Raw genomic sequence first — 15,535 nt, forward strand, 5'->3', positions numbered from 1 at the left:
TAATTTCAAGAAAGTTTTGCTCGCGTATAAACAGAGCAAAACATTTATTTTCAACTTCATAAATCAGTACACGGGCATTTGAAAATAATTTTTCAATGCTAAAGTACCTATGTAAGAAAGCAATAGGAGCTAAATATTCCACCTTGAAATTCTAATATTTCTATTACGAAAACGTTTAAATTCCACCCCTAAGAATTTTACTCGGATAATAAAATATTAAAAAAATTTTGAATGATATATTCTGTAATCGAAAAGTTAAAAAATTAATTTAAATAAATAAACGGTGAGATTATACCATTTATAGTTTGAAAGCTTAAGAACCCTACAGTCATCGAAGAATAAAGAAATTATTAAAATATTTTTAATTATATCAAATATTAAAATGAAAATTTCAAAATTTAAATTTGAAGTTGCAGAGATGTTCCAAGAAGCATCTATTTAAATCTTTGAAGTTAAACTTATAACTGTAAATAAACAGTAGAAAACTAAAAAATAATGAAGCAAAAAGAAAATAAAGCAAAATTAATAGAAATAAGAACTAAAATAAATCATTTAGGTATTTAACTAAGAAATTGTGCACACGTATGTGAATTGTGAAATTATTAGCAGATTATGTTTCGGAATCTCTTATCGTGTTGATGCAGACTGACTACAGACTTGGAAAAAGGGAAAATCATTTTAAAAAAAGCAAAAAAGAGACACATGACTACGTGATCGTAAATCATTTTCTAAGCAAAGCCATTGCAACTGAGTATACAACTGAGGTATAATCGGTGCTATACGTGCGGTAGAAACAACGTGAAACTGTTTTTTGCACATCACTCTTTGAGCAACCTTGATAAAAAGTAAAAGAGGTTCTTAATAAGTTCTTATAAGTTGAAAATAAGGAAACCCAACTTCTTTTGGTTCTTATTGACTGTTAAAGTCTAGCACGTAGAAACTACAGTTTTTCATTTAATATTTTTAAAACTTACGATAATAAAGGATGGCAATAGTAATGAAAAATTAGTCCTTGTATAACAAATTTTGTTCATTATAAGCACTTTTCTTGCTTTTAAAATAATAAATATGTATTTGGCATTAAATATAAAAATCGATTATTTTGTGAATTCGCTGACCGAGAAATTCATTTAGAGTTCCGTTGTTTTAATTATTCCGCTTTCATTGATCAAGTGGAATAGATACTCCTGACAATGAAAATAAAGGAGCAATAAATTGTACTTTTTCGAGTTTTAGTTTTCTTTATGTTTTTCTTTTTTGGTATGGTGATCGAGGCGAGACGGGATATCTGCTTTTCTCATAAGTTACATGGTATATCTGTAAGGTCTGCAAAATAATTTTTCGAAATATTTTCACGGTCTCATACTTATTTTTATCACAAATAAATATTTACATTAAACTCCTGTTAAAAATGTAATTGATATTGCTTAAAGATTATTACTTCACACAAAATAATATGAAAAATTACTTCTTTTATTGAAGAATAATAAGACATTAAATTGTCCTATCTCACCTCAGTATGGGTCTCGTTCCGCCCAAACCTGTGGCGAGACGGGGTAAAAGCTCTCATTTTAATTTTTTCTTTTATAATCGTAAATAATTGTTTTGTTACATTTAATTATTTGTGAAACTTATACATAAAGGTTTATGGTCTTTGAATAGCTTTTTACGCTGTAAAACTTCTTTACGGATAGCGAGTACCCTCAAATGGGACAATTTCAGACATGTGGGGTAAATTCAAACATTCCCAAATTGATAATTTAAATTAATTAAGGTGGTTTTAACCGCAGAAACTAAAACCATTAAAAGATAAGACTGATTTTAGATTCTAATTAAAACTATGTTAAGTAATTTAAACTATGAATTTAGGAATGTCCGAATTTACCCCATCCATGAATACTGAACCATTTTAGAGCCACAAATAAAGTTAATATTCCTTTCACTTATGCTCGATTTTTCTTTAAAATAAAAATAATCTCACAGTCCATAAAATACAAGACACAGTTTGACCTTTCATACAAAGCCATAAATTAATAGAAAGTACGATAAAATAAATTTCAATGATATAGTATCCGTAAATAAAATTGAGAACTGTAATAAAACTAAGAAAAAACGAATCAAACTTTTTTCTCATAAAGAATTTAGAAAAGGAACTTTTCTTCGCATGACAATATCTTGACTCATCCATGCAATCGTAATTCACACTATGAGGTAAAAAGTAAAATTGTATTCTGCCTGACTTTAAATGCGTACATTTATTTATGTTTATATTTTTTCTTTGTTGTCTTCTATTTTTGTGACTTTATCACTTTGTATCTGACAAAACGGTATCTGATCAGAATCATTCTAGCGAATCCGATACACTCTGCAGGGGCAATCCATGCACTACATTACCAATTTGAGGGATGGGTTGAGGGGAGAGGAAAAATAGCGGTTAGTAACAGGAGGAAGGGGTGATTGGAAGGAACGTTACGAACTGAGATAACATACAGTATGTTATCCGATGGTAAATTTTCACAAATTTTTGCGAAAGATGGCCCTGCAACAGTAAAGTTCAATTAAACTTAATAAATATGAAAAAAACTTTGATATTTCAGATAAAGAATTCCAATTTATATAATTTAATTTATATATAAATTAATTTAATTTAAATATTTTTTTCAAAAATTCAACGAATTGGTTTAAAGTTAAACTAAATCGTTACAAATTGAATTTTTTAGATGAAGATTCATCTATTTGGTTGAAAATTTGAATATTTTCTTGAAAATTCTTTTTCCTTTAAGAATAATCGTTTTATTTAAAAACTCATGTCTTTGGTTAAAAATTTAATTATGGTGTTGGAAATTCTTCTTTTTGGGTTAAAAATTCAACTATTTTGGTCAAAATGTTAGTTTTTTTTAAAATGGAATTGTTTGTTCCAAAATTAATTTATTTTGGTTCAGGATTCAACTATTTTGTTTGAAATTTTAATTTATTGGTTTAATCGAACGGTTTGGTAATTAAATTAAATTGTCTCTTGGTTGAACATTTCTGTTTTTGAATAGTTAAAAATGTTACCATTTAGTTAAAAATTAATTTTTATCGTTGAACGTTCAATAACTTGGTTGAAATCTTAACTAGTTTCTTACTAATTTATTTTATTTTTAAAATTCACCTATTTGATTAAATATTGATCGATTTTGTTGAAATTTATTTTTTTTCTGAAAAATTTTTTTTTTATCTAACAATGTAGCTATTCCGTTTTTGATTAAAAACGTATCTGTTATAGGTTGACAATTCAACTATTCGGTAAAAAAATTTATGTTTTTGTTAAAAATTCGTCCTTTTGGTTAAGTTGAACTGGTTAAAATATATATTTTTTTAATTCTTCATACTGAAAAATTAATTACTCAATTTTTCTCGAAAACTGATATTTCAAAGTTAAAAATTCACGTAGTTTGTTGCTAGTTCATGCTTTGAAGGAAAATTAATTTCTCAGGTTGGAAATATTCATCTTGTAAGTTAAAAGTTCAGCTTTTAGTTAAGGAAATGAAACTATTTTGTTAGAAATTTAATTTTTTTAAATTGTTAACATTTTTTAGTGGAAAATGCAACATTTTTATTGAAAATTTTTCTTTTTGGATTGAAAATTCTATGACTTTGGTAGACATTTAATCTTTTTTTGGTTCAAAATGAAACTGTTAGCAAGAAAATTAATCTGTGTTGGTTCAAGATTCAACTTATTTGTTGAAAATTTTATTTTGTTGGTGGAATTTAACTATTTTATATTTAAATTAAAATCTTTCTTGCTCAAAATATCGAATTTTAAATTTTTTGGTAGAAAATTTATTCTTTGTAAGTTGAAAATTCAACTGTTTAGAAAAGCAATTTTATTAAAAATTCATTTTTTTTGTTTGACTTCGACTGGTTGAAAATAATTTTTTTACATCAATTTTGTAAACTATTGCTGATTAATCCTTTGGTAGAAAATTAATTTTCTGAGTCAAACATTCATATTTTCAGGTTAGAAATTCAGCTTTTTGGTTAAATAAATCCAATTAATTTGTAGAAATTTTACTTATTTGATTAAAATGATGTGTTTTGATCTAAAATTCACATACATGGCTAAAAAGTCGTTATTTAAGTTTGAAATATCATCTTTATTGTTTGAAAATAATATTTTTTCTTAAAAATTGGCCTTTTTAGGTTCAAAATTTAACTTTCACCTCAAAAGTTCGTCCTTTTAGGTTGCCATTTTAACAATTTGGTTGAAAATTCAAATATGAGTAAAGTTAATATAAAGACATTTGATTCATTGAGTATGTTGCATCACCTAATCTCTAAATGAATTAGTGAAAAATTCACTGATTGAAATAGTAGTTAGACATTTCACTGGTTAATCAGTGATTTTAGATTTATTCACTAATCAGTTCTGTAACACCAGAGTAAATCATGTAAAGAATAACCTTTAAATTTTCAGTTCAGCGTTGTTGTTGCTCTTTTACTTACGTAGCAAGAAGAATTCCTTAATGAAATAACTTTTTTAATTTTCGGTCTGTAAGTTTGCTGAATTAACTGTGGGATAAATATACTATAACTCGTATAGGAAGTAATTAATTAACGGCTTTGTACATAACAGTCCAATCTTGAAATTAAAGTAATATGTGAGGTTGTTTGTCATTTAAAAGTATTGGAACTTTTCACATTTTTTAATATTTGGTCATATTTATGAGTTTTAAGTTTTTACTATGATTCTTTGATTGAAGGTACTAAAATATTATTTTATTATGATTATTAAATTGACATGGTGCACTGCTGCCAACCCTCAAAAGTGGATATTTCACTGAATCAATAAATAAACTTACACCGATTGTCAGTGACCTATTTCTAGCTATTTGAATCAGTGAAATTTCACTGATTCAGATTTAGAGAGTAGATACATACGTAGTCATTTACATATAATATTCGCTCACATATGGTTTTATTATTAATTTATATTATTAAGGCAAATCTATATTAAAATTAATGAACCAACCGAACAATTCAAAATTACAGATATGACCTAACTCGCCAAGAGGGCGTAATGTGACGTAAACAGCGGACTCACTATTCAGTTGAAACCTGGATTAATTATTAACTTACGCAGCTGCTGCTAGTCACTTTTGGTCCTGATGTACCTTTCTAGAATTTCATTTACAAGGCTTATGGTAGAAGTATCCTGTATATATTTTATAGCAAAGATAATTCGCTCATCAACCGAGCTTCTAGGTTCACTGCATCGTTATAATTTAAGACAATCTATTGCACTGTATTGCCGCAAATGACCATAACTACTATGCTTTGTCATGATAACTTATTTCTGTTACCATTTAGGAATTTTAGGAAACTGTAAATAATTCTTAAATACCGTTTCTGAGTGTTTAAAAATTTAGTGACTTTACTATAAAAGTGACTGAATTTGGTTTTCAGCAACCTAATTTCGTATATTTCAGGTTACACTGAAGTTTCGATTGAAGTACGATTTCGGGCATTGCTAGCCTTGACCTTGGCCCCATCGACCCAATCGAGCCCATCTGAACCTAAACAACCAGAGCCGTGTGAACCATTTCCTAATTTCATGCTTGATTGAACACCCTCTCTCGACCTAGAGGGGCTCCATTCTCAGTCCGACACCACCGCCGTAGCAATACTCGGAAGGCGTAAATCGAGCCTGCTTCAATTAAAACTCCAGTGTACTGTATAATTTAGTATCGGAAATGTGTCGGAATTTTCTGACCATTTCTATCAATGTACGTTAATTTCCTTGACAAAGGGCGGGGCGGGGCCAAGTACGGTTGCCAAAGAGGGGGAACGGGTGAAAAATAGCCTAAAATTGATCAAATAGTTTATGGACGGCCACAAAGGTATGCGTCCCTGTCAGATGGTATATCTGCATAAGAAGTACCTATAAAATAAAGGAAGAAAATTAGGTGTGTGCGTGAGAGAGAGAGAGAGAGAGAGAGATGCAGATCGTCACAAAATCAGCTGTAAGTTGTATTGTAACGGTATATACGAGACTACAATGCACTCACGAGGTAAGAGAATGAGGGAAGGGACGAGGTTACAATTTCTTTACAACGGGACCTCAAAGACACCTTCATTCTACCTATAAATAATGCGAAAGGAGTATGACAGCGTAATGTGTTACGCAAAATTATTCACGGAGGAGTGATTCGGAAAGGAATTAGCTTCTTATTGTCCAAGTATATTGTACGAAAAAAGGTCTTTTTACCGCATTAAGTAGGTGAAGCGCATTTTTTTCTAAAACAGTTTATCGAGAGATCTTGATGAAATTTCCAAATTTTATAGAAATGACTACCACGCATCCTGAAAATATTTTTGAAAGAGTTATGACTCTTCAAAAAAGCCCAATTTTTCAAAAAGAGGCTAAAAATCAAATTCTGGAATTTGTATCTGTACTTTGGAATCTGTTAACTTTACGAAAAAAGGTTCAACATGTTGATTAAAGTAGACGCAGTTTCGACTTATTCTAAAAAAACAATGACCTTGCCCTGATAGGTCATAAGGTATGGCCTTTCAAAGTTTACAACTTTTGATCCAATTTTCAGGACAAATTGTTCATGTTCATCTTTTTCAAACTAATTTTTCTACACCATTAACGTAGCTTTAACTACAAACGAAGTATTTTGAAAAAAACTGAACACGAATAATTTGCTCTGAAAAATTGCTCAAAAGTGGTCAAGTTTAAGAGACCATAACGGATGAACCATTGAAGCTAGGTCATTATTTTTTTATAATTATTCGAAATTGCTTCTACTTTAATTAATATTTAGAAAATATTTTCTTAAAATGAATAGGGTTTTCAGATTTTTTCTTTTTTTTGAAAAGAAGTCTGAGTTCTGTGAAGAATTATAACTCGGCGTCTATCAGAGAAAGAACGTTCCCTTTTTTAACTTTTTCATCATTTTTTGTAGTTTTATTTTGCTGTTCAAAAATATCTTCAGGACGCGTCGTTGTTATTTAAAAAGAATTTGTAATTTTTATCAGGATCCCTAAATAAATTGTTTTAGCAAAAGTGCGTTTTACCTATTAAATACGGTTATAACGTACCAGATACCCGTACTATTATTACTGTTTCTTTTAATAGATTTTCATTTATTTTTCTTAGGATGTCTCAATCGTATTTAGGAATCGTCTATATAGTACCTAAAGCTTTTAGGGGGAGGGAGTTGAGAAATGCTACGTATCATATTTTAAAATGTATATTAATAATTTTGGAACTAAAATAATATAAGTGGGTAGGAAGGAGTGAAAAAAAATATATTTTATAATCTGTTTTTGAGATACGTGCAAAAGTTGAGGTATACTAGCAGGTTTAAAAAATTATTTCAAATTTTGTATGTGTATTGTTTTTGATAACAATCCATTGATATTCTTAAAGCCTTAGTGAATTTAAAGAAATTTAAGGCAAATAAGAAAAATGTTACGAAATTCCTAAAAAATCAAGATGAATTTTTAAACAACCAAGTGAATCGGAAGCAATTTAAAACTATGGAAAATTCATTGAATTAAGGAATTTTAAAATGAATTTTTAAAAAATGCAATGGAATTCAAAAGCATTTAATTAAATGTCTAAGAATTCCATGGGAGTTGATAACAAAAGGACTAGAAAAAATTCATTTAATTAAGTAGAGTTGAGCGAATTAAAAAATTCAAGAAAATTCCTAAGAATTTACAAGAATTCGAGATATATTAATAAGAATGTAGGGTGATTTCCTTTGAGGTCTTTTGAAATCGTTTAAAACTGTTTAAAACTTTTGGAAATTTCGCAGAATCTTTGAAAGTACTGTAAAATATTTCAGAATATTTCAAGAGAATTAAGAAATAGGTTCCATAAAAGGTTAATAAGGTTATTTTTACGGAAAAATGTTTCCTTAATTTCCGCTTTATCCTGATTTTCCCTGGCCAAAAAAATTTCCTGACTTTTCCCTAATTTCCAGGTGAAAATTCGATCTATCCAAAAATAAAAGCCAAATCTCCTCAAGAATTTTTTCTACAATTTTGCTTGAAATTAGTTTGTAATTTTCGCCTGCGAAACAAAAATTAACTTTACTATAATTTCCAAAATGATGTAATTGAAGAAATGAAATTATTGGAAAATGAAAAACGCTTCTTGGTTATCAGGAAGTTCTGTTTATATGGTCAAGGTGAAAAAATATAAAACTTGTTCCCACGGTCATTCTCAAGCATTCTAAAAGCGCATATTATGTTGGCATCGAAGCACTAGTTTTTCGCCAGTAAAGGGAATTTTAACTAGGTCGTAAGTTCAAGACATATAATTTCGCAGGATTGACGGTTCTTCGACCTGCAAACCTCAGACTGATGACTGGTTCGATAATCTTTCTGAAATTTATGCAACCTCTGCCATTAAATCTTCTTTCGAGTCTTTTCAGCCTACTTCCCATTTTATTTCATCACGCATGAATTTTTAATTATTCCTAACATAGAGTAACTTATTGATTTTTTATATGATTTATTCTGAAATTGATGACTTAATTGTAACATATTTTTTACATATTCTTATAATCTTATGTTTAACGATTAGAAACTGGGAAAAATCCAAATTTTATTAAGAGTATTTCAAATGATTTAAAATTTAAATCTCTTCGAATCAGAATTTCGATTTTGATAACTTTTAAAGCACTCAGCACCGAATCTACTAAAAAAAGCTTCCAGTCAAAATGTCTAATTGTCATTTTTGTACTATTTCGAAACCTGTAGATAAAGAATTCAAATACAAATTTTCAGACGAATTTTCATTTTTTAACTCAGACAATTCCCAAACTTCCAATTTCTACATATATTTTAATAAAAAAATATTGCGATTATTTAAATGTTATCCATTTCCAAAACTTTTTATTAGATTTGTCTAAATGTCTCGTATTTTATAGATAGGACCCATCCAAATAAAAGTTTTGTACCTATGAAATTAAAAGATTCGCGATTTTGTGAATACGGGTTGTTCTTAAGTTCTTTTAACGTCCCCTAAACATTTGATGAAGAAAATAGACATGTCCCCAAAACCAAAACAACGGAATATTTTTTCATTAAAATATTGGGGACGGAAATGACTTCACAGTAAATGTGAAAAACATTGCCAAGTCATTGCATTTCATTTCATTTTCAGGATTGCTAAACATCCATTAAATATGCATGCACGGAAATAGACACGTCCAAAAACGCAAAAACACCGGTGATTTTTCGAATAAACTAATGGGGTGTGAAACTATGTTACAATAATTATAGGGAGCGTTCTCTACCAGAAAAGTGTTTTAATTTATTTTATGGTGGTTAAAGTTTTCAAAAAATGAAAGCTATAGGCCATTTTTTGATTGGGTGCTTGAGTCAATAATCACTTCAAAATAAGAACAGAGAGCGTTACCTACTAGCAAATGGGCTAAACATGGTTTAAGAGTAGTTTTATCTCCTAGCAGCAAATGTCACTAAATTTATTTTGATGCTTGCTGCATTATTATAGACGAATTTTTCTATTAAAATACATATAGTAATTTGAATTTTGTCAATTGTGTCAGTAAAAAGTGTCCATTTTTCGGATAATATTTTGGAGTTATTGATCTGCAGGTTCGAAATTGTAAAATAAATTTCCAATTAAGCATTTTGATTAAAAGCCATTTTTTACATTTGGTACGGGGTAGATGAATGTTATTTATTGTGAAAAGACAAATTCTATAAAGAAAATTTTGAGCGGGTCTGTTGGATCTCGCGCTGCGCGCTTGATCTGCATACTTCACCCAAATTTATGCATAGATCTTTTAAAATCAAAGGTGAAACCATCAACAACTGTAAATTGGTGATTGTGAATTCTCTTTTGTTAAAGCTTCTTCGATTTTAAAAAACACATTCGTATCACGCGTCTCGTGCTTTTCTCACACTTAAAATTTGTCTAAAACACACACAATTTCATTCTCTTTTTCTATTATTTGAAAAAGTACGCGTCCTATAAAAGAGATGTCCAAATCTAATTTTTAGATCTAATTGAGGCGCACAGTTTTGTTATGCAATATTTTATTGCGTCTTATTGAATATTTTCATAATATTATTTTGTTTGTTTTCAATGTTCTTTTTTACGGTTTAAACAAAGAATGCGCATAATGGCTTAAGGTGGTTCTAAGAAAATTTGTATAAATAATTCAGGCGAACAATTTTGTTATTTCAAATTGTATTGTATCTTATGTCGTTTTTCCAAAAATGTAAAATCTATTATATATTATGATATTTTTCATGATTGAAACAAAAAATTATAAAAAAATATCTGCAGTATATTTGTAGATCTTTCCCAGGTGCACAATTTTACTTCTCAACATTTTTTTCGTATTATATGAAATATAAAATTATTATATGCGTCTCATCGGAAAAATGGTCAAAAGTAAATTTGTAGATTGTTCTTAGATGAAAATTTTTACCGCTTGACATTTTTGTTGTTTCTCATATTGTTTTACGGTAAAATGGAAATTTTGGAATGATAATTTTCACAATTAAAACAAAAAATGTGAATCTTATAAAAAAATGGACTGAAGTATATATGTAGATCTTTTCGAGATGAAAAATTTTACTTTTTTTCGAATCATATATTTTTGCTCCAAAATGGGATATTTTTCAGAAATAACGTTTCTCGCGATTGAAAAAATATCTGCTCCTTATAAAAAAATAGTATGAATTAATTTTTTTAAATGTTTTTGAGATAAACAAATTCACTTCACAGTTTGTTTCGTATCTCATTTAGTTTTGCTGCAAAATGGAATTTTTTATTTTTAATGACATTTTTCATGATTAAAATCAAAAATGTGCTTCTTATATACCAAATTGTCTGAAGTAAATTTTTAGCTCTTTTTGAGATGAAAAATTTTACGTTCAACATTTTTTTCGTATCATATACTTTTGCTGCAAAATTGAATTTTTTAAAAACGGTTTTCACGATTAAAAATTAAATATGCGTCTCAAAAAGAAATGGTCTGAAATAAATTCGTACATCCTTTTGAGATAAAAAATTTTACTTAACAAGTATTTTTGGTATCTTTTATAGTTTTGCTGCAAAATGGAATTTTTTATTTAAAAAAATATATTTTTGATGGATAAAGCCAGAACTGCCGGTCAAACATGGTTGGCTAACGAATTTGCCCTTTCCATTTATAGGCCCTACAAAGTTTTGCCGAAGGGCAACACAATCGGTGTTTCCTTCGAAAGTTATCGTTTATACAGACAACGACGACGATAGCGACAGACAGACATCGAAATAAAATCCATTTCTTCTCAATCAGTGAGTCCGAAAACATCGAAATTTAATTAATTCCGCGAAAGACAATTTACACATCAAACCAATACCTTCTCATTCAGATGAGAATTTAAAAATAATTTTGTTGAGATTATCTAAACTATTTTAAACCTTTTTATACAATTTAGGGAGAGCAAAATGAGAGCAAAGTCTTACGTACTTATGAATTCGTTTTCTTACGCTAAGATCTGGGAACTGAATAATGCATGTTCATTCTTCAGCGAGATGAATCGCATTAGCAATGGTCCCGCGACCTATATAAATGGCAATACACCAAACCCGAAAGAAATAAATCTTTGAATGGATTTTTTCGTTCCAGGGCATTCTCATTTAGGCGATATGTTAATTATAGTAACGGCGCGACTGACTGACATGATGATTCCGTTAGAAAAAATGCCTGAATGCAAATTCTAGACAGTAATAGGCAGGTATATCCTGAGATGAAAGCATGAAATTTTGATCTACTTGTACAGTTCGTGCGATGACAGTGCATCTAATAAATCAACTTCTTGGAGATTTATATATAATTTGCAGATCCCATTTCATTAATTGCAATTCATACACAGTATGATAAGTAACGTCACGAATTTCCATGTTAAGAGCGTTCTAAATGGGATGCTCCAGTTTCTAATCATTGAAAGTGATATGAAAATTTGCATTTAGTTAATCTTCAATATTTGAAATTTTATTTTTGATGATTATGATTTGAAAATTAAAATGATGGAATTCAACTTTCACTGAAGCTACCATTTGAATAATTCCAAAAAATTAAAAATTGGATGAATATTCATTCAAATACTTCCTAATTTAAAAACCTTTCATTTGGAATATTTCAAAGAAATTAACACCATTTTTTATATTTAGAAAATTTGATAATATATCTTATTTCATACAAGATTCTTAAAATTCAAATACACAATGTGGTAAAAGAATTTTTTCAAAACAACATTGATTGATAATGTGATTTTTTAAAATACATATAAATAATATTTATTACAATTTAGTTAAATCTTAACGTACTAGTAACTTTTTCAATTTTTTACAATATTGTTACTTCTTGAAATTATTATCATTTAATAAAGACAAAAATTAATAATTTTGCCATTTTTAGTGTAATATTGCGATCTTTAATTTTGATTTTCCAGGGACCAAATCATTTTTTTGGGTCTAAAATTTTGTTATTCCTATTCAGTATCCCTATATATCGCGATTATTATTTTTTAAAACTAAAAAATCGCTATTCAAAGCTGATTTCTAAAACCCATGAAATTTCAATCTCAAAATTCTTGTTCGATTTTCTCGGAATTGTTTAACTTTTCCAGATCAAAATTTCTTTATCCGTATTTAAAATCTTAATTTCTCGGAAGCATGATTTCATTTCCATCATTTCAATCCTAGTTCTGTAGCAATTAATTAAAAAAAAAAGATTTTATTAGTATGATATAGAGGATATCTTAAGGTTTAAAATCAAGTACATTCGAATTAGAAAAAAATAATTAAGCAACTTTAATCATAAATTTATGATTCATGTTTAAAGTTGAAGCCATTCCACTGTTCCACTGAAATTACTTCAACGCAAAGATGTGATCGTTATGACATCTTTACGAGAACTTTACGAAATCCTATGTTCATGTCGTTAAGATGTCTTTACGATATCGCAAATACGATGTATTATCTGACGATGTCTTTACGATATCGCAAAGATACCGTAACGACATGGACATAAGATGTCGTAAAGTTGTCGTAAAGATGTGGTGACGATGTCCTAAAGACGTCGCCAAATTTTTGTGCTCACTGGGAAAATATCACGTTGTTTTCGTTTTTAAAAAATGTCTATTTTCTTGATCAGACGTTTAGGGGATGTTTAAATTAAAATTCAACTATTTGTCGATCAATAAAAATCGTTGCTATAACCGTTTAAAAAAAATCCATTTTTAATGTTAAAATATCGAAATAACCAGTTTTTCCCGAAAACGAACCTAGATATAAAAAAGTTAAAAAGTCAAAATTGTTCTTTGGAAAAATTACTTTTATTCTTTTATTATTTGTAATTTCACTTTGATTTCTTGAAGAATTAGATTTTTCCATTTTACTATAAATTTCTTTCTATCTTATTTCGACACATTTATTCCAAGCAGAAAAACTAGGAATGTACTCATGCCCAACTCTTAAAATAAAAAAATGAAGTTTTTTCAAGAAAACGAAATAAGATTTATAACAATTATAAAGGGGGTCTTTCTTTAGACATTTTTCCCAAAGAACAATATTGTTCTTTAAATTTTTTCTCATATTTCGATTTTTTAAACTAAACGGCAGAGAATTTGATTTGATCAGAAAAAACGTTTTACTCTTTGGGTTGAAGTAATTTTAACGAAACCGTTAAATGGTTTCAAATTTAAAAATGTATTATAAATTTTTAATTAAAGCTCTTCAATTATTTTCTTCTAATTCGAATGCACTTGATTTTAAGCTTTAAAATATCTTCTATATCATACTAATAATATCTTTATTTTGAAAAGAACCGTTTAAAATTCAAATATAATACCCATTTTATGTGATCCATAGGAGACAAGAAAACAAATTCTTTCCTTATATTATTAAAGTGACCTCTCGTTAACCCATTTACTAAACTTGGAGTTGCCTTTCACGTATGGGACGCCATTAAACATTGTACTAGAAATTCAGATTTCCCATAGCGATTAATCTGTACGAAGGCGTTCTATTTTCAAAAATGAGATTTTAGATCTAAGAACACAGTAATTGTTAACAGCAGAAACTTATGATATTTTTCAGGTGACCGCGTCCTGGCTGAAACTGGGCCCAATCCATTTGACGAATCGCTCGATGAGCAAAATGATGCTGTCATCTTTCAGTCAGTCGTCCAGTCCATTAAAGATTGGGAATCGCACAAAAGAAATATACACAGAACAAAAAGAGATGTTTCCAGAGTTTGCTACGAAGATGTTGGTTGCTTTGAAGATACTGGACCATTCAGTTATCTCGAAATGCTACCCTCACCCCCCAAGGATGTTGGCACCAGGTAAAACAAATAGCGCACGTCCCGGTTTCTTTTCTGGTTCATTTGAACCCTAAATAATTTGCACGCAAAAAATGGAATCTTTTAACACTTTTCGATTTAGAAATTATAAATTAAATGTTGCTAAACTGGCTAATGTTTAATTTTGGACTTTTGTAAATCGAACAGTTAAAAGGTTGTTGGTTAAAAAATATTAATCCGCTACCATTTACAGTGTCATAAATTAAAACTAATCCTCCCTCTCAACTCAGATTAGTAAAAATAAAACATCTCTCTTTTCAAATTCAGTATCAATAAAAAAGTTCAAAACAAAACAAGTGCCACTTCCAGTTTAGAAAAACTTGAAAACAAAATTACTTTACTTTATTTAAGAATTAGAATTGTGAAATTGTAATATTTTTGATAAATAAATGCTTTTTGAGTGGAATTCTTTTAATTTTAAGACGTTTCAAATTAACAGTTGTCCAATTATTATTTATCCATCATAATTCAATACTTCATCTTAAAAAATTTTTATTTTAAAAATGGAAGAATTCAACTTCTAACGTTCAAAGTTTAAATTGAGCACATTTAGGTGTTACGGATGCAAGGATTTCCATTTCAAACAATTTAGCTTCAAATTGTTTGGTTTTGGATGTTTGATTTTTAATCGCTTACTTTCAATGAATCATAAATCCATGAATTTAATATTATTTTAATTTTGAAAATAGTTTATAAATTTTAATCGAACTGTTTCAGTTTATTTTTCAACTTGAAAATCTATAAATTGTTTAATTTTTAACAGATTCAGAATGATCTTGTTTATTTATCATCTTACTAACTTATTGATAAATTTTTAATACTTTTCGAAATTTAGAACCTTTCCTCTCACTTCTTCATAATATTTTAATGCTGTGCAGTCATTAGGAAATTTAAAAACATTGCTGTTGAATAAATAAGTTTTTAAAGGCCGAGATATGAAATTAAAATTATTGTAACAAAACAAACATTGAAATTGATTTAATTTGATTTGATTTAATAAGTCTTTGCAATAATGTATAGAACTCAATTCCGAAGAAGGTACCATATAATTTAGATAGTTTGAATTAATCTAAAAGACGTATCTTAAATTCAAATATATAAATTTGATACAGCATTAAAAATAATTCAAGGTTGACAGTGTTTTA

General features: G+C 28.6%; 1 protein-coding gene across 2 annotated transcripts in view; it reads left to right on the plus strand.

Moving 5' to 3' along the window:
• The window catches only part of LOC117177021, a 63,582-nt gene that overhangs the window by 20,426 nt on the left and 27,621 nt on the right, over positions 1-15,535 (plus strand). For both annotated transcript variants that reach the window (XM_033367476.1, XM_033367477.1), the window contains one exon: positions 14,126-14,372. In XM_033367476.1, coding sequence (XP_033223367.1) covers positions 14,126-14,372 — 247 coding nt within the window. The remainder of the gene's footprint in view (positions 1-14,125; positions 14,373-15,535) is intronic.

Source organism: Belonocnema kinseyi, chromosome 7, assembly GCF_010883055.1.
Source record: "Belonocnema kinseyi isolate 2016_QV_RU_SX_M_011 chromosome 7, B_treatae_v1, whole genome shotgun sequence".
NCBI classification, from domain to species: Eukaryota; Metazoa; Arthropoda; class Insecta; order Hymenoptera; family Cynipidae; genus Belonocnema; species Belonocnema kinseyi.